This window comes from Excalfactoria chinensis, chromosome Z (genome assembly GCF_039878825.1).
Source record: "Excalfactoria chinensis isolate bCotChi1 chromosome Z, bCotChi1.hap2, whole genome shotgun sequence".
NCBI classification, from domain to species: domain Eukaryota; kingdom Metazoa; phylum Chordata; class Aves; order Galliformes; family Phasianidae; genus Excalfactoria; species Excalfactoria chinensis.
In genome coordinates, this window is record NC_092857.1 from 62,513,491 (window position 1) to 62,536,869 (window position 23,379).

The following is a 23,379-nucleotide window of genomic DNA, read 5'->3' on the forward strand; positions in this document are numbered from 1 at the left end:
ACTTACCTCCAGCAAATGCAGGGGACCCACCAGCACTAAAGTGTCAGCCTGGGGGCTGAGGGCTGCCCTGTTCCTGCAGCCCATGCTGGGGTACACAGCACATGCCCCCATCACACCAGGCAGAAAGTTAGATAGAAGAAAGAGAGCACTGCAGTCACCTTCATCTTTAGAATTCCCACCAAGCCTCAGAAGCATAGGAACAGGGAAGAGGCAGGCTGGGGATGGCATCCATTAGTGAACCTTTACATCTGTTTTGACTGAGCATTGGAATAGCCACAGCTGTGGCTCACACCTGAACTGCTCTTGGTCCTGCTTCCCTGGGACAGCCCTGTGGCATGCAACAACTAGCCAAGGAGGCCAGATTTGCTCGGGGGATTTGCAGCTTTCCTGCAGTTCCTCAGCAGCTTAGAGGTGGTGCTGACCTTCCTTTTTCCCATCATCCCATATGAGGGATGTGTGTCCAAATCCTTGGGTATGTACCCACAAACACTCAGAGGCAGCCACCTCACATGGCATCAGACAGAAGGGCATTGTCACCCACAGTGAAAGCCGTTCTGTTTCTCCTGGTCATTCCTGCAGCTTTTGGTTTCTGTTCCTCTTTAGAGGTGCAGAGTGAACTTTGCCATTTGCAGTCACTTATGCTGAGACAGCAACATTCTCAGTTGATTCCCATCTATTTCTTATTACTGTCTTCACGCTACAGACATCTATATCCATACTGATGGATCAGAGAAGAACTGTAAGCACTGCAAACAGCTTATTTTTGAGGATCCAGATGCTAATGCAACATTTCTCCTCTGTGAAATTGCTTGGCAAAATGAAGTCAACAGTGGTACCAAACTACATCCCACATTATGCTCCAGAAAATAAGCCACTCAGTGGTGTGGTCAGGTCCTGGCACCTCTGGACAGTGCTCCACTTGCTGCTATCTGTCACAGGAACTAATGTAGTGGATAAACAACAAATGCACTGGTGAAAATGACAAGTACCCTTGTCATGAGTTTACATTTGGACTGCTGTAGCATGCAATTGGAGCTGTATGCTCTAGGAAGTACTACAGCAGCAGCCATCCGAAACAGAAGACATGCCTGATAAGGAGCTGTGCAAGTGCAGCAGTGACCCAGTCTGGGCTGGATTTGCAGTCAGGTTTTCACGAGTCCTGTTAAATGTATTTTGGTTGCACCAGACCCAGCCATGGTGCTTAACTCTACAAACAGCCCGGATAAAGGAGCCATCCAGGTTAATAGTGCAGGAGACTGCAATTAATGAATGACGGGTGACAGGAAAGGCCCCGATTTGACTCTTCTGGGCTTCCAGCAAAGGGCAGCTGAATGTTGCTTTCCACACCTGTGCACCTTGCCCTTTTGCTGTCTGTCTGCCTTGCCTGATGCCTGTCCCTTAGCCAAGCTCATCTCTTCCCAGCCCCCTCCCAGCCCTGCAGCAGAGCAGCTCTGCAGCCCACACAGCCGCAGCCATGAGGAGTTGGGTCACAGCAGCAGGACTCCACACTGCTGTCCCTGAGGGGCACCCAGTCATGCTCTGCCCTGCCCTGCCCTGGGAGCATACGGGAAGGTGCCAGTCTTATAAATCCAACCATCAATCTGACCTACTGAATCCCATCACTAAACTGCCTGTAATCTCCCTCTGTACTCTCCGTCGTCCTCATAATTTCCTGCCAGCCTGCACACACCCTTCAGTGAGCTTTCATTCAGTGGCATCCTAGTGTCCTGCTTCAGCACTCATTTTGGATATTTACGATGCCTCCTTCTTCAAACTGCCAGCTCTGATAAAGATCAAACTTAGAAGTCAATAGGCATGGTGGACTTTGTACAGGGAAGTAATGCTAAAAATTACCTTCACCAGAAAAGAGCATCACCACTCCAGTGCAGCCAGGGAGCTGGAAGCAGATTTGGTGATGTGGCAAAGTGAGAGCTCAGAGGACTTTTATTAAGCTGTGCTGAGGTACAAAAAGCCACTGTGAGCCGGAGAGGGCAGAAGTGTTGGTGCGTAGGAGCACCTAGGGGTGTGTATGCATGCACACGTTTTTTCTCGTAAAGAATGCAATTCCGTTTCCTTATTCTCCGGTTCATTAGAACATCTTATCTCTGTGCTAAAAAAGAAGGTGTGCCATTATGTACTTGCCTATATATACTCATATTTACTCATACGCTCATGAGGGCGCGCCTGCATCTCTGCATAATAGAAATGATCTCTGGCTGTTACTGAGTATTTTTTTCATCTTTAATCCTTGCCCTGCTTCCAAAGCCACATTCAGCAAGAGCAATACAGTCGTCTTGAGGAAATACAGTGGTACAGGCTACTGCAGCACAAATATACGGAATTACATGTTAGACACTTCCCGACTTTGTGACATTAGCACCCAGCAGCATGCTGTGGCTTCTTTCCCTGTGCTTGCTAAACTTAAGGCATGACATATTTAAGGCATTAATGGGAAATCAAACTAACTCTGCCCTGAATCACAGTTGAGGTCTGTCACTGCACTGCAGGAACATTCCCTGCAAGTACCCATGTCAAACAGGAAAGAAATGAAAGACAAATTTTACAAGCAGGCATCCGGCATTTGCTGATAGCAGTGGAGCGTGGAAACTCTGGATTGACCTGCAAGTGCTGAAAAATGGTTTCTCTGCTCAGTTACGTTGCCAGGGCTGCTTTCTGATGATCAATCCATAAGAGGGCCTGCAGGCTTTGGAAGCCTGGCTTGCTCATTTGAAAAGGTGCTCAGCTGAATGACGGCTGAGAACACCAGCAAACAGAACTAGTGTCGTACGCAGCTGCCTCATCATTTTGGTGCCAACAACACCAGGTTCAACCAAGTCATGCGGTAATTATCATACTGGCTTCCAGGAGGTATCAGGAAGAACAAGAAACGTGTGAGAAAAGAGAAAACAGAGGAGGCAAAAGCCTGGGGTCATGCACTTTGACTGTTTCTCCTTGGCGCAACTGCAGAGGCACTTTCAAGCAGTGACTGGGAAAAGCAAGGAGACCTCAAGACCTGAGCTCCTTGTGCCAGATAAACAGAGCTCCTCTGTCCCAAGCAGGGAAGACTGTACAGATTCAAGATTGCTGCTGGGAATGGCACACCATTTCGTGTTTAAAAGATGGGCACAGACTCCACGATGACTCGCTGATGGTCAGCAGACATTCCCTTCCTATTTTGCCTGTGTCAGCACGGCATCACTGAGATCACGTCCTGACGCCTTTCATAGAATCACTGAGGTTAGAAAAGACGGCTACGAACAGCCGGTCCAGCTCCAGCCCACCTCATCACGCTCACCGTGCATACCCCTCAGCGCCACATCTCCGCGGGGACTGTGACCGCACCGCGCCGCTGGGCAGCCCGCGCCAACGCATCGCTGCTCTGAGCCAATTTTTCCTGACATACAACCCAGAGTCCACCGGTGCGACCCGGGGCAGCTCCCCAAAGCCCCGCCGCTGTTACCGGGAGAGACACGCGGGTCCCGGAGCGGCTGGGCCGAGGCGGGCGATCGGACCCCACCGGGCGGCACGGCCCCCCCCCACCCTCCCCACGGGGCGCCAGGATGAGCGGGGGGGGGCGGAGGGTGCGGGCGGGGCGCGGGGCCCGGGTCCGCCCCCAGCGGGCGGAGCCATCTCCGCCCCCGCCCCGACCCCATCCCGTCCCCGGCGGCGGCGCGGGGCGCGCGGCGGTCTCCGTTAGCGCGGCGGCATGAAGGAGCCGGCGCTGCCTGGCACCTCGCTGCAGCGGGCTTGCCGCCTCCTCGTCGCCTTCTGCGCGCTGCACCTCTCGGCCACGCTGCTCTACTACCTGGCGGGCAGCTCCCTGACGCCGCCGCGCAGCCCCGAGCCGCCGCCGCGCCGCCCGCCGCCCGCCAACCTCTCGCAGCCGCCCTCCCGCTCGCCGCCGCCCGCCGCCCAGCTCCGGCCCGTCTCGGCGCAGCCCCGCACCCGCCCGGACTCGGCGCAGCCGGAGCTCTGCCCCGACCCGTCCCCGCTGCTCGGTAAGTGCCGCTCCCCGCCCCACCGTGACAGCGCAGCTCCGGAGCCTCTCGGAGGCGCGGCCCCTGCAGCTCGAGAGCGCGGCGGGCGGGCGGGGGCGGCCCGGGGAGCGGCAACGCTTCCTGCGCCCGACACCCCCGCGGGTAGCGCTGCGCCGCGGCTGCCTTGCGCATCCTCCGCTTTCCCCGAGGCTCCGCCGCGGGCAGCGCTCGGTTCTTCGGAGGGAGCGGAGGGGCTGCGCGCGGGGCGGGGTCCGAACGGCGCTCTCCGCGCGGTGGGACCCGCGATGCGGCGTTCCGATACGTGGCGTCCCGCTGCGTGTGGCTCTGCACATGGAGGGCGGGCAGCGCCCGGCCCCTGCCGCGATTATGGGCATCGCCGTTACCGCGGAACGCAGCGGGTGGAAGAGACTTTCGAGAAGTTCCCCTGTGGTTTTCTGTTAGCGAAACCGACGCTGAAATTCGTAGTTTCACTCGCTGGTCAGCTGCATCGATGTATCTGAATAGCAAATGACGGGGTTGTTTCGGGAAGGCGGTTTTGAGGTCGTTAAAAGGGACTGTGCCGTGTGTGTTTTTTGTTGTTGTTGTTTTTTTCCTTATGATTTTGATTAGTGTCTTTCACTTTTCCCCTTCAATCGCTTTGTGCTGAGAGTTGCCGTGCAGTCAGGCCGCACACAGAGGTGTGCAGCCCCTTGGGAGCGATTTGCTCTGAGGGATCTTCACTCACCCTGATCCTCCCGGGCGCTCTGAACGTCTGGGAGCTGGGAGAGTCGCTGTCCCCAGGGCTCAGATCGTTATCCAGTCAGTGCCTGGATGGTCAGCTGAACACACAGGGTCACAGTTCCCAGACCTGCTCCAAAAATGTGGAGACGTGGCTCTGAGGGACATAATAAGTGGGCATGATGCTAATGAGTCAGTGGTCTTCTTTTCATCCTTCATGATCGAATGATTCTGTAATTCTTCACCATCTCTATGTCCCTTTCAGTGCAACGCATGCACCGTACGGGAGGCCCACTACAGCTGTGGGCATTGGTCACAGTTGTTCAGAGCTGGAGGGTCCTTGAGGTGCAGGATCCGATGGTTTCCAGCAGCCCTGGTGTGCTCAGGTGTAAGAATGACACCCACGTGGCTCGCAGGTCTGCAGCCAGAATGTCATTGAGGAACCCAACTGCTCTGCAGTACTGAATTTATGATTGCTTCTTTCATGTTCTGGCAGCAGACCACAATTGTAAAACTGCCCTGCTGTGCCTCATGTTGGTCAGAGTTCTGTGCTCTGATGATCTGCTTATGTCTCTGATCAGCATGGCACTGGAATGTTGTCCTTTCCACAGGTATTTCTCATCTTCTTGGCATCCCTACCTTCCCAAAGCCGTAGGGCACTGCTCTGACGTGAGCAGGTGGCTCTGTGGCCCCATTCCTCCAGCACTTCCTTCTTGGATTTCCTCTTCTTTCTCTTCCCCCCCCTCCTCTCACTGGAAGGCATGTGATGAATCACACAGGCTAAGTGTGACTGAGCTGCTCGGCCTTCCTGAGCGGCCTGGGGGCTTCCCTCTGATGATGCTCAGGGTGAGAACCCAGTGAGTCTGGCTACTGGGAAAACGCATGACCGGAATGAAGTTTAATCTCTGAGAGAGCCTGCTGAATTTAATATGCTTTTATGGTTCACTTCCCATTATTTGTAACTTGAAAGCATAGACCAGGGCTGGGAAAGTAATGCTGTAAGTGAAGTTTGGATTAGAAGTTCTCAAAGTGTTTTGGATTTATGCTGCAGCTGAGAGCTGCCTCTGAGAAGCCGGGAAGGCAAAATGAAGTCCACCTCTGTTCTGGAGGTGAACATTCCCCAAAATGGAGTGTTCTTTATGAGAGTGTTCTTTATCCAGAATAACATTGTTTGAAAAAGAGTATAAGTGCTGTTCAGTACGACTAGTCTGTGTGGGCTTACGTGCCTTCAAAAAAGTTAAACGATTCCTTGTTTTACCTCAAGGCCTTTGTTTCAGTGATGGTGCTGTTGTCGTGTAGGATGGAGCAAGGAAGGGGCCAACTTCTTTGGCAGCAGCGTCACCTCGCAGAAGAACTTATCCAAAAGCAGCACTTATCTTTTGGTGCCAGATGGCTGCGGAGCAGACTCTCATGGGCATGCTTCTTGGTGTCTTAGGGATGTCGTTTTCAAATCCTGCCTGGCCCAGAGCACGTGTTGTTTATGGAGCTATTTTTGCCTACAGCTGTCACCCGGGCCCTTTCTGACCGCAATTAGATACCAGGTGTGGTTGGCAGAAGAGTGGCAGGTGAAGAGGTGTCACTTGCAGCCCTGAGAGCAAAGACAGCCCAGGAGCCCCTATTGTGCCATGCCACAGGGCAACGTCTTGCTGCATGGTTTTCTACCCCAGACGTAAGTTTGGAAGACGTGACAGCACTGCACTGAAGTACTTATGCAATATTGACAACAGAGGGACAAAAATTCCAGATGTTTCTCCCAGCAGTCAGAATCCTGGGCAAAAAAAAGGTGCTTCCCACCATCAGCAGGGCCAGGGGGAAGGAGCGTGGGAGCAGCTGCTGGCCCTGGGAGAAGCCAGCTTGCAGCACAGTCTGCTGCTACAAGAGGTGCGTCAGCCCTGTGTCTGTGGATGATGCAGATAGAGAATGCCAGCAGGATCCCATCATAGCATGGTTTGGGCTGAGTGTGGAGGCCTGTGGGTGGATATTCCACATCCCCAGGTGCTGGCAATGCCAGTTGCCATGCAGCAGAACTGGCTGGGCTCTGTCTGGCACTCCTGTCTCCAACCAGTTGGGGCACGGGGGGCAGACAGGGGAGCTCCATGTGGAGCAGGACTGTGCCTCTCTGCTGCCATGGAGCAGTGGACATCCCTAGCCCTGTGACACCTTGTAGGAACCGTTTGGATTGTTCCTTAGGCTGGAAAGGCTTTGGAAGGGTACAGTGTGTTCCTGGGAAGGGTGGTTCCCCTTGTCTTGAGGACGTGGCCCAGCAATTGGGGTGTGCAGGCAAGATGAGGAGACTTTCCATTTTGTGCATCCCGTGTTTTGTAACGTGTTCGTTTCCCTGCCAGCACAGATCTGGGGCAAGAGTAAGTTTTCTTGAAAACTGGGCCAAGTTATGCTTGGAAAAAGGCAGAGACTTGCAGCTTCCCAAGCTACGTTTGGATGCAAGCTTGCCTGAGCTCTCAGTTCCTGGCCCAACCTGGAGTTCCAAGGCCTGGCTTTGTGGGGTAGAGGGGCTTTATGCTACGTCCTCCTCAGTGCAATGAGACATGGCCGCTGGAGCTGCAACAGCTTTTCCAGCTGCCTCCCAGCAGTGCTTGTTCTCCAGTGCTCGGGGCAGCACCAGGCCTTGCAGCTGTCTGCTCCTCTCACCTCACCTAGCCCTGCCAGCCTCCCTCCCTCCCTTCTCAGGGCTCCGGCTGCAGCCAGGCCGGAGGGCACGGGGCAGGATCTGCTGCTGGCCCGTCTGTCAGGGAGGTCTGGGTCTGTCTGTCTGTGCTCATGCGTCTTGCATCAGGGTGGGGTTTTCCTGGCAGAGGCAGATCAGCTTTTTTTTTCTCTGATCGAGGCAGGCAGGGAAGTCTCTCTGCTTGTTTGTTTAGAGTTTGCAGTTCAAGGGCCTGGAATTTAATTTTGCAGTGGCAGCCCGCAGCGAGTGCCAGTGCAAGTGAGGCCGATTGCGTGCAGACTGCCCATAACCCCATGGGGGAGGGGGTGCGTAGCCACTGCCCGGAGCCTATGCTGGGTTGTGGCCATCACTGAGGACTTTGCTTCTCTCCCCTGAGTACTTACTGGTGGAAAAGACAATATTTTTTTGTTATGTAAGGACACTGTATACACCAGTGTGAGACCTTGTGTCCGAGTAGGTGTCATTTGGGGCTGGGTTTGTAACATTTGCTCTGAGTAACTGTTACATAGTTGATCCTTTAAGCCTGCTGTCCTGCGCACCAGCTGCTGCCAGTGTGTGTGGCAATCCCTCCTATTTTTCAGCCCGTTTCCTCCTTGGGCCCGTGGGGGTGGTGGATGGGTGAGGGCATGTGCTGAGGTTCCAGGCTCAGGCTTTGCACTAGCAGAGCTGACTTCTGTGACGGGACGCTCTGTGAGAAGAGGCTGGCCGAAGGAAGCAAATGCTGCAGGCTGGGAAGCTGTTCTTGTTTTTTCCCCTCAGGATATCTGCAGACAGATTTGATGCTGTCCTTGGCAGAAGGAACAGGATTGCACCCATCCGTGGCCTGCTCCACTGTTCTGAGCCAACGCCTGCCCTGAGGCTACTATGGGTCTGGGGTCTGCAATGTCCTCTGCTCCCCTGCCTGTGGGTGCTTTCTGCTTTCTGGGGTGGGCCTCGATTTGTTTTTCCCAGCCAGGAATGGGTTGGTGCGGTCGGCAGCTCTTCCCTTTTCTGTTCAGGCCTTGCAGAGAGGCTTTTTTGTTTCTTTGTGTGAGTGCTGCTTCCTTTTTCTAGCTTTCCTCCTGCACAGACTCGCCTGCCCTGGCAGCACATGTTTGCTCGTGTCTCGGCAGCAGCAGAGCACGTGCTGCTTTCTGCCAGAGCGACAGAATCCTTCTCTCCCACACACTGTGAGGAGCACATTTCAAGCCTCCCTGCTAGGAACTTTTGTTTCCATTGAGATCTGTGCCCACCATGAACCACATGGGTGAGCTATGCTGGCTTTTCCAGAGGAGCCATTCAGCACTGTATCCAGACTACAGAGATGCTGCTCTGCCATGCCCACCTTGCTGCACCCCGAGCTGTTTGGGGTTGCTCCCTCCTGCAGGCACCAGGGCAGTTCTGCAGGGTGTTGCTGCTTGTTTCCCCCCACACGTCTGGCATTTGTGGCCTAGGAAGTCTAGGGCAGCTGTTAGACTGATGACAGCATGAAGTTGAGCAGGTCATGGTCTTTTGGTACAAGGGTCCTGTGGCAGCCCTGTGGGTGAGCAGGGTGAATGCTGTTGGGAAGTTGTGCTGGCAGCCTGTACAGCTGCAGTTTTGGTTGTTGTGGTAAACATGGCCATGTAGTAGTGGGGAATATGGAGGTCACTGAGTATACGTTGTGTAGTTGAAGTGCACTTGGCCATTTTGTTCCCTGCAGCTTTTTGCAACCCTCACCTTTTGCTTCATTTGAAAATCTGTTTCCTGTTTGTATGAACCACGTTGGCTCCTCTGGTGTCTGTGCCTGTGCAGGGCTTTTCCTGTGCACCTTTTGTCTGAAGCTGAGCAGAAATGTTTCAGTGAGACATTGCTGGGTGGAGGGAAGTGGGGGAGGGACTGGATGATGGTGTAGCTGATTTCTTGGTGTTTTTTTCTTTTTTTGTTTGTTTGTTTTTTTGATCTCCCTCTCTTGCCCAACCATGACCACTTAAATCCTTCTTTAACCATCACTGAGCTGTTTGGATGGTAGTTGTTGCTTTTTCATCTTCTGCCAACTTCTGGCAGTTGCTTATTCATGTTTTCTAGGTGTTCTTTAGCTGAAAATGTACAGTGAGGCTCACGAAGGTGCTGTGATGAAGCAGTGTGACTGTGAGCCCCAGAGATGCCCATCTGCAAACCCTGGGCTATACGCACTGCTGGGGCTGCATGTCCACACCGCTCTGTCACACGTGTGTGCCTTTGGCTGAGACTCAGTGCAGTAACTCCATTGTCAGTCAGGCATCGGGAAGAGAAGCAGAAGAGACTGAAGGATGAGAACCAGGCTGGAAAGTTGACATGGTGAGCACACATGGGGGTGTAACATTAGCTGATGGGACAGCAGCTGCAGCAAACTTTGTGTGTTTTCCTGGCGTGGTTCTTGCCCTGGGTCAGAGTTGTTGGGCAACAGTGGCCTCAGGGCTGCTCACTGCCCAGCTGGCCAAAGTGCAGCCAAAATGGTTTGAAATGGGACTGGAGCAGGGCTCTGCGCACTGCTGGACATGCAGTGTGTGTGCATCTTTGGTTTCATGCTTGTCCAGGCAGAAAAGGAATGGACAACATAGGTTTGTGAAGGTGGCATTTTGCTGCTACTCATTGTCAGTGTTTGGCTTTGTGAGTTCCAGGCTTGTTTAGTACAGACATTCTGTATTTGAAGATAACTTACCTAGACTTCCATGTTCTGCTGTTCCTACTGACACCAGTAAAGTGTGTTGGCTTTGTGCTTTGTGTCTTGCTGACTTTAGAAGTAGCTACCTCACTGCTAGAACAGCAAAAAGTGTACATGGGGAGCACTCACTGCCTTGGTTTTTGGGGCAGTGTTGACTGGAATGTACTATATTTAAAGCTGATTTCATTAAGATGAAGAAGGAGTGCTACTGGTAACTTCTCATCAGCCTCTTTTCCAGCCTCCAAGTCTGTTAATTCTATCTTCTGCATTTAGTGCTCATCGTGACTGTGTTTTGTTGCCCATCCTTCCCTTTCTCCAGCCTATTGGATGAGATGAGGAAAGGCTCTTCTGCTCCAGGTGAGCTGAAGGGAGATCTGATACCACTCAACCAAGCTATGCAGCCTTTGTCCCACTGCTGCACCCGTCCTGGGCACAGCTGCTGTGTGCTTAGCTGGGGGGCATGCTGTTGTTGGTTGGGCCTTCGCTGTTCTGCAAGAGGCATGGTGAGGTGTGATGCCTTGTAACCTGTGACTCCTGCGCGGATTCCTCACAACACTGTCTCCCACCACTGCAGGGTCACCATTGGTAAATTACCTTTTTATGGAGAGCGGTGTGTTGTGGGGCTACTGGATTTGTGTGTTGCTTGGACCTGGAGTTTCTCCACTGCTGTGGGATCTCAGGCATCCCAGGAGCTGCTGCCTGTGTGCTGCCAGTGGTTCTGGGTTGTACACACTGGCTTTGGCACAGATTGATCTGGTGGTTTCAAAACCGCCACTGTTGAAACGGAGTGTGGGAACTGCCATCCTGTATGCAAATCTGGGTACGTTTTTAATTTTATTTTTAACAAGGCATAAGTAATGGCCACACTGGCAGAACACTGAAAGTATCTGTAAGGAAAAAACAACAAAAGGCGGTTTTGTTGGCTGTGCACGTGGCCAACCTCGGTGTGATCTGCTCTGTCTGCAGGAGAGCAGGGCTGTGTCCCAAGTGCCTGGCTCTTGCACTGCATGATTTGAGGGCAGCACTCCCTCCCACCCCCCCTCCTCCTCCCCTATCCAGGATACTGCTGGGAAGAGCATGGCTACAGTGCGGACAGGAGGGTTTTGGGGAGCCACCAAGCTTCAGTGGGTCCACTGAGGTTTGGCACCACAGAACTAAGCATTTGCAGGCTTGTCCTGAGCGCTGAGGTGTGGTTGCTTTGGACACTGTGGGCCCCAGCTTCACACCTCCATGCATCAGTGGGATTTCCTTTGGATCCAAACCTGTGTTTAAAAGTAGTAATGAATACTTGCACATTAAGAATGTGTGCCCAGAGAAATAAATGGTGCATGGCCGTCAGGATCGGCTAACTTGTTTTGTGCTGTGCTTTCCTTCCAGTTGGACCGCTGCGCGTGGAGTTCTCCCAGCCTGTGAACCTGGAGGAGGTGGCGAGCACAAACCCTGATGTCAGGGAAGGAGGTCGTTTTGCTCCAAAGGACTGCAAAGCATTGCAGAAAGTAGCAATCATCATCCCGTTCCGAAACCGAGAGGAGCATCTGAAGTACTGGCTCTATTACATGCACCCAATTCTTCAAAGGCAGCAGCTAGATTATGGAGTATATGTCATCAACCAGGTAAGATACTGAGGACATGAGGCTTTTACTGCTTATGGCAGTGCCCCCTGGAACAGAGGAGTGGCTGCTCTATCCTGAGTGTCAATAGGCTGATGGGTAGGGATAGAGATGCTGTAAAAACGAAGCTGAAGCACAACAAATAGAATATGAGCAGTTTTTCTTTGATGGCTTTGATGAAAAACGTGGGGTTCTGCTCCCATTCAGCTTGGCTTGCCCTGAAGAGGTTGTAGGTGGTCAGTAGGAAAAGAATTCCTAGTAGTACAACCCAACTGAAGTGTTCCTTTCTCACATCTGCTGCGGGAATTGAGCGCAGAGATCTTTAAGGTGAACAGGCAGCATTAATACCTAATCCTGGGAATGGCACAAAGGGGTAGCATTTCACTCGCTTCTTTAAGCAGCTTTTATTCACGTTAGTAAAAGCATGCAGAGTGTCAGTATGGAGAAAACAAAGGTGCTGCAGCGCAGCAGGTAAGTGGTTGTTTTGGGGGAAACAGAGCAGAAAAGGAAACGATCAATAGAGTTCTGGGTTTTGTTTTGCTTTTTCTTTTCCTTTTGATATCTGGGAGCCATAGACCTTCCTTAAAGAGAAAAATGGGTACCTTTCACTCCAGAGCCCCTCAGTCCCAGTTTATACCACAGTGGTGGTTAGATAATTGGGTGTTGGAGGGCTGAGGACATGCAGGTAGTTGTGCGGGCTGTGGTGTGGCAAAGCAGTGTGGCTCTGTTGGTCTGCAGAGCCCATGGGATGGGCAGCTCTCAGCACAGCTCCTCTCTCCAGTAGGTACTTCTGCCCTATTTGAGCCTGTTTCACAGTACTGATAAGTAGCATGCTTCCTCATAAATACCTCCTGCAGTTTTTAGATCAGCCAGTGTGTTGGTGCATTGGCCATCCCAGTCCCCCTGGTGTGGCAGGTCTGCCCAGGGCATGGTACTGCTCAGCTGTGAGGCTGTGCTGGGGTGGCAATCCCTGCAGTGGCCTCCTCAGTGAGCCAGAGCCTGCCAGCAGCTTCCCTGGAACACCGGGAGGAAATGCTGGCAGCTTGGAGCCAGATGCTTGAATATGGCATATCTGGGGCTTGGAGAGCTCAGAAAGCAACTGGATCCCGCAGCGCTGCACTGGTGCCATGGGGCTTGCACTGCCCTGCCTTTTGGCTCATCTAGTGCTGTGCCTGTGGTGCTGTCGGGGCTCTCTGAAGCAAATCTTTGCAGAGTGGGTTTAAGCAGATGTTCTTTTCAAATGCATCCCTTGGGCAAAGCTGGAGTGAGAGCAACTTCTAGCACACTGGATGTGTGAGTTCTGGACGCTTCTGTGGTCAGATGCAGGTTAGCAAGCAAGGCTGCTGGATTTGCAAAGTAAACACACTCCTTCTGCATGCCTCTAAGAAGTCATTCATGTCTGGGAGAGGCAGCAGAGTCAGTAGCAGTAAAAGCACTGGATGTGTCTCTCAAGGGTGAGCGGGAGCATGGAATGGAGAGATTTGCAGAAAATGAGTTAATTCTGCCAGAATTACGGTAGGAATATAGCCTTATTTCTCTGCTGTCTTGACAATTGCTTTTCTCTTTTTCTTGTCTGTCCTTCCCTTTGCATCTGCCCTCCTTTGTTTTTTTGTTTTTGTTTTTTGTTTTTGTTTTTTTTTTTCTCTTTTTCCTTCTAGTGGGGAAATATTACCTTTACTTGTTAATCCTGTCTGTAGCAAAGCAATCACTGAAGCAAGGAGAATTACTGTGTGATCTGATTCTTACACGCTGCCTACGTGCTCTTCTGTCCTCTGCATCTCATAAAAAGAAAGAGGAGCGCTTGAGCCCTGCTACTGCTGCACTGGTAATGTCAAACTTCTTCCTTTCGGAGCAATGCGTTTCTGTCTCGAGCCCGTTGTGTTTCTGCCACACTGGTCCTGTGTGCCTGAATGTGTCAGAGGAGGGTTTGGCTGAAGCCACAGCAATGTTTCTGAGATGCCCAGTGTGTAACAGGAGCCAGTGGAAAATGTGTGTTATGCAACCGCAGCAAAAACCAAACCTGACACGTGGGCCAGCAGCCTTAAGGTCCTTTAAGATAAGTTTGAGATGGGAGATAGGTGGCTGGGTGCACTCATGGCAGCATCCATCTGATGATGCACAAACTCAGCTTCATCACAGGAGATGAATTTGTGTTCTGTGGTCCCACTTGCTCCTGCAGTGGACTTACAGGTGGGCTTACAGGCGCATTCACAGGACTGTGAGCTTGCTGCAGCTGTGCTGTTGCAAATGCCTGGTGTGTGCTGCTGCTGCACATATCCAGGCATCTGCGTGTTCTTGTTTCACAATGAGATTTATCACTGTGGCTCAACCTGTGCAAATGCCCATCCATTGGCAACCCTGTGCCTCAAGCTGAAGTTTGTGAGCAAGGAGAGTCAGCAAATTACCTAAAAGCTCCAGTTATTCGACCATTTTGCACTGGCCTCCAGCGTTACCTGCAGCATCCTTCATAGAGGTTTTCAGAGAGCGTCTGTGTGTGTCTGTGTGTGTGGGGGGCATTGTGCTCATCCATGTCATTTTGCAAGGTGCACCAGAGCTCCCCAGGTGTGGTGCACAGTGAGAGCAGCGCTTGGCTCCTGCCCACCCCTGGTGGTGGGTGCAGCAGATTTTTCTGCAGCTGCTCTCTTCTTGTGCCCAGCAGAGGAGTACAGGAGGCTGCCTTTCCTGTGTGCACCAGTTCAGGGCAGAGGTTGATCATGTTGCTGTGGCTTCCCACAGTGCACAACACTTCAGAATACTCCAACAGAGAAGCAGCAAGGGTTTCTTGGTATCTCCCTGTTGTCCTGGAAATCCATTTCCACCTGCTGAAAGAAGACTCTGTGTGGATACGCATGTGGACATCATGTGTGTGGATCAGATTGGCTTGGAAGATCCCTGACTTGGCTCTTGTTGGGGTGATGGCTCTCTCTTAGCCAACTAGAAACACATGTCCTTGCCATTACCTGCCTTAGACTCATCAGGTTCGGAATTTCATTGGAGGTACAGCCCCAGGTCATCTGCAGTGCTTTGTAACTGCAGCAGGCATCACAGAGCTGTCACCTACCTGAGAACACAAAGCAGGATGAAACTGGGGTGAAACTAGCATTCAGACAGCACCTTTCTGATTTGGAAGTCTGTTACTAAAAGTGGCAGCTCTGTATACCCCAGCTGATGTGACTGATACCGAGACAAGGCAGTGTCCTTGGGTGAGTTTGGCTGAGCAGACCAGGTCCAGCAAAGGTGAGCAATGGAAGTGACTAAGCCTGGCTGCTGTTTTTCCAGGGCTGATCCTTTGCATGTGTGAGCAGCAGCCAGTGCTGGTCGTTGAGGCTGAGGCAGCTGGCCTCACAGATCTCATGGATCAGTGACGGAGGACAAGCTTTTATGTGCTGGCAGATGCACAGGGAGTAAAGTCACTGGTGCTCAGCATGAGTGATGACTTCTGACTTGGGTTGAGGTCTGAGATGAGAGAACACAGGGAGAAGTTTGTCCAGGAAAAAAATAGTTAGTAGAAAAAATGCTTGCACTGCACCTTTTCTTGTTGAAAGTCCAGGAAATAAGTGCTATGCTTGGAGCCTGTCTGCAGTGTTGGAACAGCAGTCCTCTGTCTGTTGCATGGCTCTTCAGGGTAGTGCTTCTTGGCCAAAGAGTGTCTAAACCAATTCCTTCCCATGTTGCAGAGAGCAAGAGCACCTGTGGTACATGGAGCTGCCAAGCGAGGCCAGGGATGGAGGTTGCTTCCATTCTGCTTCACCTGTTCTCCTGTCAGTAGTGGTGCCAGGTCCTACACCACCTGCATGGGACAGCTGCATTGAAAGGTCTCCTGTCACAAAGCTGGGAGTTGATCAGAGTCAGAAACCTGCAAAAACTGTTCAGAGTTTGGAGAGATTTGAATCCCACATACTGCGGAGATGCTGATGATTATGAATTGTCTTGGTTAGGAAACAGCTTTCTCCAAAAAGCAAAACCTCTTGGGAGATTTCAAGAGGTTTGAAAATGCAGCTTCTAGTAGAATTATTAATCCCTTGTTATTCCCCGGGTGAGTTAGAGGCCATCTGAAGGCATGAGTTAAGTAGGGCTGAGCCTCTGCTGATCACAAAACCAAGGTGGAACACTCTTTGCCTTGAAGTGGTGTGATGAGAAGAGCAGCCAAAGGGGACAAAATGAACAAGCACAGCTCCTGGTGCAGAAGAGCCCCTGAGTGTTGCTTCTGGGGCTCAGCTTCTGGCATGGCCCCAAACCCTGTGGGTCAGCTCTCCTGGCTACCCCAGCTGTGCCAGCATCATGAACCCCCCAGCTACAGGGCTGGGTGTGCGTGGGCTCAGCAGCCCCTTTGCTCACAGACCAAAGCCCTCTCTGTTCCCACAGCTGCAGCCGCTCCCTCTCCCCATCCCCTTTGTTCAACTTTCCTTTGCCTCCTGTGCTCAAGTTTTCACAGATCTTGCTTATGCATGATGGTGATCAGCTTCCCACCACCTTGGTTAAGGCATGAACCCTTTTATTTCAGGTGAGGGTGCTGAGAACTGGCTCAGATCCTCCTCCGCTAAAGCTCACTCCTCTCTGTGAAGTCATTTAGGCCCCAGGCAGGCACTGAAAGCTTTTGAAAGCTGTGGTTTGACACTTGCATGTTAAATCCTTCATTTGAAAGATAGTTGTGGCTGTTTCATGGTTAAATTGTTGGCTTTCAGGCTGCAGAGCCATTAACCAGTTTGGATTAATCAGTTTCCAAACAGTTTATTTATTAACCAAGCAGAGCCATTCAAGAGGGACGGTAAATGTGATGCTTGAGGCTGCTCTCTGAGTTTTATCTGTCCTTGATTTGTGTCCCACACCAGACTTGTAGCAGGGCAGGGAGGTGATTTGCACACTCGCATGTGTGCATGCACATGCTGCTGAAGCCAGGCATGGCAGGCAGTCCTTTGCTTGACAGCGCTTGAAGCTGTGTAGAGTGGGAGGCTGGATGTGGTAGAGCAGGGAGGGGCTGGCAATTTGTGTTTTGGCAAAAAGCTCCAGTCTCTTTCAGCTTTGCTTCATGCTGCTCCCTGCACAGGGCTTGGGCTTGGTCCTGCTGCCAGGGCCTGTGCTGGGTGACAAAGAATCTTGGGCCACCCCTGGGCATGTGTGTACAGCCCCACTGCTGGAACTGAGAGCACCCCAGAGACCTGCTGGCCACATCTGTGTGGCACTGCAAGTGCTGCAAAGTGCCACTGTGCAGAAGGCCAGGCCCACTTCTCTGACCATGTGGCTGCTCTACAGCTGGGACCAGCTCAATGCCACTTCCCAGCAATGCCAAAGACCCATGACCCCACAACAGGTAGGAGACTGCTGATTTCCACTGCTTAATTCAGTGTTTATTTGTTTTAAACCAGGATGGAGATGAAGAATTTAACCGTGCTAAACTGCTGAATATAGGATTCGTGGAGGCTTTGAAGGAGTATGAATATGACTGCTTTGTGTTTAGTGATGTAGACCTGATCCCAATGGATGATAGGAACACCTACAAGTGCTACAGCCAACCAAGGCACCTTTCTGTCTCCATGGATAAATTCGGATTTCGGTGAGATGCGTTTCGGAGGGGCATTTCCTTCCTAACACCGCTGTGAGCGTTGTAGGCCAGGTGCAGCATTGCACACCCCCACACACCACTGAAAACCTGGGAAAACATATCTGGAAAATTCTACCGTGGTACACATGTCCCTGTGGGAAGTGGTAGCTTGGAGCAGGGAGTGGAGCAGAGCTATCTGCTGCCACTCACAGTGGCTGAGCAGCCAGACACGGGGCTGGGAGGAAGGGGTAGACTGGTGTCCTGCAGGTGCCCACGTCCCTTCTTGTGTTTCAGTGTCAGATGGCTCTTGTTTCTGTCCAGCCTGGAAAATGAGGCATTCTCATGCAGCAGTGAGGACCATGCATGATGCTAGAAAAGGCTGCCAGGTGTTATTTTGAGAGCAGAATAAAGTATTTTTGTCTGTTCTATTTCAGACCACAGAGGGGCCTGCCTTAGTGTCTGGGGGGCAGCACCAAACTGAGTGCCTACTGGCATGTGTTCCTCAGGCTACTGCCAGCACAGATGTGGCTTTTCTTTCCTTTCTTTTTTTTCTGTGCCAGATCTACATGTGGGAGTGTGAAAATTAATTATTAAGTGAGCACTGGATTTGGCCCCACATGGCCAGAACTGCCTATCTCTGCCCAAACACAAGCCCTGCTCAGAGCAGGACTGTCAGCAGCCCGGTGGTTTCCCCTTGCAGCCAGGTGAAGCTTAGAGCAGAAAAGCTCCAGGGACTTCTGCTTGCCGAAGCAGACAAGATCGGGGTCCCAGTGGGTCCCACTGATGGGTTGGTGGTTGGACCATAGGCTGGGGCAGAGGGCACTACAGCCCCTAATGGTGTGTTCTCCTTAATTCCAGGTTACCCTACAATCAGTATTTTGGAGGTGTGTCTGCCTTGAGCAAAGAACAATTCACAAAGATCAATGGGTTCCCAAACAATTACTGGGGCTGGGGCGGTGAAGACGATGACATCTACAACAGGTAAAGAGTACCCACCTTGCAGCTGGTGCACCTCTACCCATCAGGACCTGCCTTGAGGGGGCGTGGGGTGCACAGTGGGGGTGGGAGGAGAAGACCATCACACACAGAACCCATCCCCAGGCTCTGCAGGTGGCAGCCTGCCAGTGCATCCCTTTGTGCCCAGGAAGGATTTGTCTGTCAGGTTCTAAGAAGCTCTAAATAATGCTGCAAGCCCTTGCTTCCCATCTGGAGAAAGGCTGAGCGATGCCCAGAATTGCAGATGAAGTAGAATGTCTTAGTGCAGGCCAGGCTGGGCCCAGCTCTGCCTGAAGGTGAAGGCAAGGGATGTCTGTGGGGTTGCTACCTTCGTGTTCCTGGGAAGATGGGGCAATTGCTTTGAGAAATAATCATGGGAACTCAGATTTGAGAAGCTTTTGACTGCAAGATACACCCTGCATGGTCTTTTCTTTGGGCTTTCCAAACTCTCCTGAGCTTCAGGGAGGGCTTCAGGGACAACTGTAGATCGTCAGCACTTCTATGTAATAAACCAAGAAAGGTGGTAGTCTAGCTTTTTGGGGCACTTGGCTTTCTAGGGGGTGGGAAGTGCTATACAAAAAACACAGAGGGAGATACAGAAGGAAAGAGGTCAAGCACGTTGACAGCATTGGCGTCCCTGATGTGCACGTGCCTTGTGGAGAGCACACCAGTGAGATGTGCTGTCCCTTCCCCACGTGGTACCACCACCACTCGGTTCAGTTTCCACCAGTGCAGCACTTCAGCTTCCAAATCTTGAAAAATGCATGGCTGTCTGGCTGCTGTCCAGGTGGCTAAAAACTGGATGCCTCCTGTTCAAGTTCCAGGCTAAGGCATGGAGCAAGGTCAGCGCTGATGCTGGCAGAGCTGGTGGGGTGGGTTAGCAGGTGCCTGGTGCTGGCAGGGGTGTCCCCATTCCCATCAGTGGTGCACTTGTGTGTTAGCAAGCTGCAAACACAGATCAGCACTCAGCAGCAATGAAGAGAGGGTGGTGGCTGTTACTGGGAGGTGCTGGAACAGCCCTTCTTTGTCCCCTGTCAGCTAACATACTTGCTTTTGGCAGGCTGGTGTTCAAAGGCATGGGCATATCTCGGCCAGATGCCATCATCGGGAAGTGCAGAATGATTCGCCACTCTCGTGATCGGAAGAACGAGCCGAACCCGGAGAGGTGCGTGTCTGCTGCCCGAGCCCCATTCCCGCACCTTGCAAAGCTCCCCTCTGTAAGCCCCGGGCATACCATGAACGAGCTGCGAGCGGTTGTTAGCAGCAGGGCTGGGGGAGCAGCCCTCGCGTTTCTGCACGGAGAGCTTACTTTGCGCGTGGGCTTACGGAACCCACTGCTGCTCCCCGGAGCGGGGGCTGCCCCGAGGGCAAAAAAGAACGGGAGCTGGGGGTCGCTGAAAGGCTTTTGTTTGCTTTTCCCCTCCGCAGGTTTGACCGAATTGCTCACACCAGGGAGACAATGAGCTCCGATGGCTTGAACTCGCTCTCCTACAAGGTGCTAAGGACTGACAGGTTCCCTCTGTACACGAGGATCACAGTGGCGATTGGAGCTCCCGGCAGCTGACACGGCCGGCGCGGCGGAGACCTCGGGACGGTCCCTCGGACGCTGGGCTGGCAGATTCTTTGTGTCATCGGGTTTTTTAAGGGTTGTGATGAACAACACGGAGCTCTCTCTGCATGTCAGAGCCTTTCCAGACAAGCTGGACAACTGCTTTTCCCGTTGGTTGTTTTTATAACTTCACCTCCAGCTCTCCATTGTTTTGTAAGTTCAGAGGCTGTACCTAACAGTTGTAAATACTTCCTCTTGCCTGAAAATGATGAATCTGATCTGCCACAGCGCTTCCCGTGTTCAGTCATTGCTGGTCCCGGGTTAGTTTACCAGCTGCAGCTGTGGTGCATCAGCAGTGACTGCCCATGTTACAGCTTTTTAAATTGGGTGGATGAAAACATTCCTTTTAATTCATTCCTTGGTTTTATTTTATGAAGGACTGTAAAAAGCTGCTAAAATTGTACAAGTTTACTCATTTCATTAGATTGTTTTTTTAAGAGAGACAAAATTACATGTTTTTTTTTTTGTTTTTTTTTTTTTAATAGTGACCAAAGCAAACAGTCTTCTCCATGTGCAGAGCACATAATGAATAACCACGTGTGGATTCAGCGGATGTCGCTATCTCTTTTGGTCTCCAAAGAGACTTCTGAGTGAGCTGAGGCAGAATGTGCCCTCAGAGAGCTCTGTGCATGGGCTGGGAGCTGCACAGATGTGTGGGAGCTCCTAGTGACCCGCAGCACCTGCTGGCTTCCCATCATGTGCCTGCTGGGTGTGATTTCTTTTTTTCTTTGCCTAAGCAGAGCAGGACACCTGGGGGATCTCTTTGGTTGGTCGGTCATTTTGGTTTGCTTGTTTGTTTGTTTTTCCCCCAAAAGAGTGGATGGGTTTAAATTGCACAAGGAATCGATAGCCTTAACATTTACAGACACTTTTTACCAGTGGTAGGAAGATGCCACGCTATTTAAACATGGTCTGAAGGTTCTTAAGAACAACATTCTGCTAGCAAGGTCATGTGTAAAACTTGAATTCACTTATTACTTTCATTGTTGTTGTAACTTTTTGATAACTTTTTAAAGTAATTTGTATATCGTAAGTGGTATATTTAATGCCAGATTAAAGCAGGGTGCAGCATAATGGCATACGCTTCAAGGCCTCCTTTATCTTCAGGCTGGTAGGCTCCTCTGTGTCACGACATATGAGAATTTGCTCCGGTGTTTGCCCACGGGCTGCTGAGGTGCAGGCAGAACCCACGGTGCGTTTACTCAGAAGCCTGCTGAGAGGTTTGCTGTGCCAGGATTACACACAGCACTCCTGGGAGGCACAGAGCAGTGCTGCAGGGCGCTGCCTTCTGCTGGGAACCGCTGCATCCCATCCGCGGCCCAGGGAAAGCTTTGGGCACCAACGCCTCGGAGCTGTTTCAAGCGGTGTAAAGCTCTCTCTGCCAACGCAGAAAACCTGATTCCTTCTGGTGAGTTCTGCCCGCCAGCTCTGATAACGGCAATTTGCACTTCCTTGGCTTGTGCTGGAGGCTGTTGAAATCAGGGACACATGTATTGGGGATCATCTTCAGCACTGCCTTTTTTCTTTCCCTTTGACTATTTTCCTGTTTTTTGCTTTTTTTTTGTTTATTTGTTTGTTTTTCCTTTTCCTTTTTGGGGATTTAGGACCTGAAGGTTTTGCTGAACCCTTGCACTACAGGGGTGGGATCCTGCAAGGCCAGGGGGACAGTGCCTTGCTCTATTGTCTTGATATTTCTTCCTAGCCAGCAGTGGCTCCAAGGATGCACAGACCATGTTCACAGCGAGGTACCCAGCTGCCTTTCCAGTGTCACTTTGGAAACGTGCTCACCCCAAGCACTTGCACACGGCTGCCGGCCAGACCTGCTGCACGGGCTACACATGGCATGGCATGAGGGCGGGCTTGCAGAGCACACCAAAGGAATGACCTTTTAAAAGGCAGGTCAGGCTCTCATGCATGCAGATACAAGGGGGTGTGCAAGAGCAGGATGTGTTGCAGAAGCCAGACCAGATACCCATCTGCAGAACCCTGGTATGGCCACAGACTGCACCAGTTAACTGAGATACAGGGAAGGGGTGCTGGTTTTGTTTTACATTTTCTGAGGTGTCTTGCAGGCTGGGCCCTGCTTCCACAGACCAGCTCAGCACCAAACCCCACTGAGCACCTACTAGCAATCCAGGGTCTCTGAGAGAGTGCTTTGGCTTAGCCCCGAGCACTCCAGAAAGCTGGAACCTGTGGCTGTGGAGGTACCTGTCTGCACACTGGCAATGCAAAGTGCCCGTCTTCTGCATCTGAGTGTTCTGTTGGGTTTTGCTTGTTTGTTTTTCCTCTGATTATCTGGAGATTAGAAAAACTTCATGTAATGAGTTGTTGTTTTTGCTGTATGCTGGAATCACGGAATATCGGTGCAGGTGGTCTGAGTGCTTCCTTCTGGTGTTGCAATTGAAGCTGTCTACAGCTGTGCCTTGAAAGAGTGGACAAATGGGAACTGGGAAACCAGGAAACCTGAAATTTTTCAGCACACAGATACTGATGGAGCAGGAACTGCAGCCTTGTTTCTTTTCCAACACAAATGCTTGTGTCAGAGCTGGGGCTGCTTCTTGTTTGTTTCACCATCCGGGGCCAACCTGTGGTATCCAACTCTTGTCCCTGCATAAGCTGTGCTCCTTGTTTTGATGAAATGCTTTTGGTTCAGCCTGGCCCCAGAATTGTCCTTGGGGGCCTTTTCCACAAGCACTCATGTTTACACAGAACTCAGTTTTCACCTGTACGGGGTGGTTCTTTCCCTCCTGCAGCAACACTCAAAGCAGTGCTGTGCATAATGGTGGACAACTACAAGAAACGGCTGCAGAGGAAGCACCAATGCTTGGTTTCCTGGGTGCTGCTGTTTGCTTGCAGGGATGAGGAAGGGTCCCGGCATGCAGCTTTTCCCCTGGATATTACTTATGTACCAGACTGTTCACAGGTCTGCAGATGGTTTTGCTTTTGCATTTTTATCATTTATATGCCAATGGATGTATAGTCCAATGTTCCTATTTTACTGCTGGTGTCAAATAAAGTATTTTCGGTTATGATGTTTGGCAGCATTACTCTGATGAAAGGGGCTCCTCTGGGTGCTTTCGCTGTCTGGGTGGGCCCAGGAGTGATGCAGGGTTGGGGAAGCTGCTGTGAGGCCTCACCTTCTGCCTCGGGCATCAGTGGCAAAGGTGAGAAGTGGAATGGGGAACAAGTCCAACAAAATGGCTGTGTTTTCCCCATTCCAAGCATAAAACATTGACTTTACCCTTTCGTACATGCAACCCACCTCTTCACCCAGCTGCTGGAAACACACACTGTGTGATTTTCCTCAGGTCTGGGCTGTTTTCCAGAGTTGGGTCTGAGCACAAAGCTGAGGGGATAAGCTGGATGAAAGGGGAGGTGAGAGCTTCATCCTCACCTGGACAAAGCCCGGAGGGGTGTGGCAAAGCTCACAGTACTTAAAGGAAGCTTATAAACACGAGGGGAGAATATTTAGGTGGTTGGATAGTGATAGGACAAAGGGGAACAGTTTTAAACTGAAAGGGGGGAAATTTAGGTTAGTTCTAGGGAGCAGCTGTCC

At 51.6% G+C, this 23,379-nt stretch overlaps 1 protein-coding gene across 1 annotated transcript; it reads left to right on the top strand.

Annotated features, from left to right (window-relative positions):
• Positions 1–3,657: 3,657 nt before the first annotated feature.
• Positions 3,658–22,854, top strand: B4GALT1 (beta-1,4-galactosyltransferase 1). Its single transcript, XM_072360341.1, has 6 exons — positions 3,658–3,998; positions 11,444–11,679; positions 17,043–17,230; positions 18,077–18,199; positions 19,275–19,379; positions 19,643–22,854. The coding sequence occupies exons 1-6, from the start codon at positions 3,707–3,709 to the stop codon at positions 19,776–19,778; spliced, it is 1,080 nt and encodes a 359-aa protein (XP_072216442.1). The 5' UTR covers positions 3,658–3,706; the 3' UTR covers positions 19,779–22,854.
• The last annotated feature ends 525 nt before the right edge of the window (positions 22,855–23,379 follow it).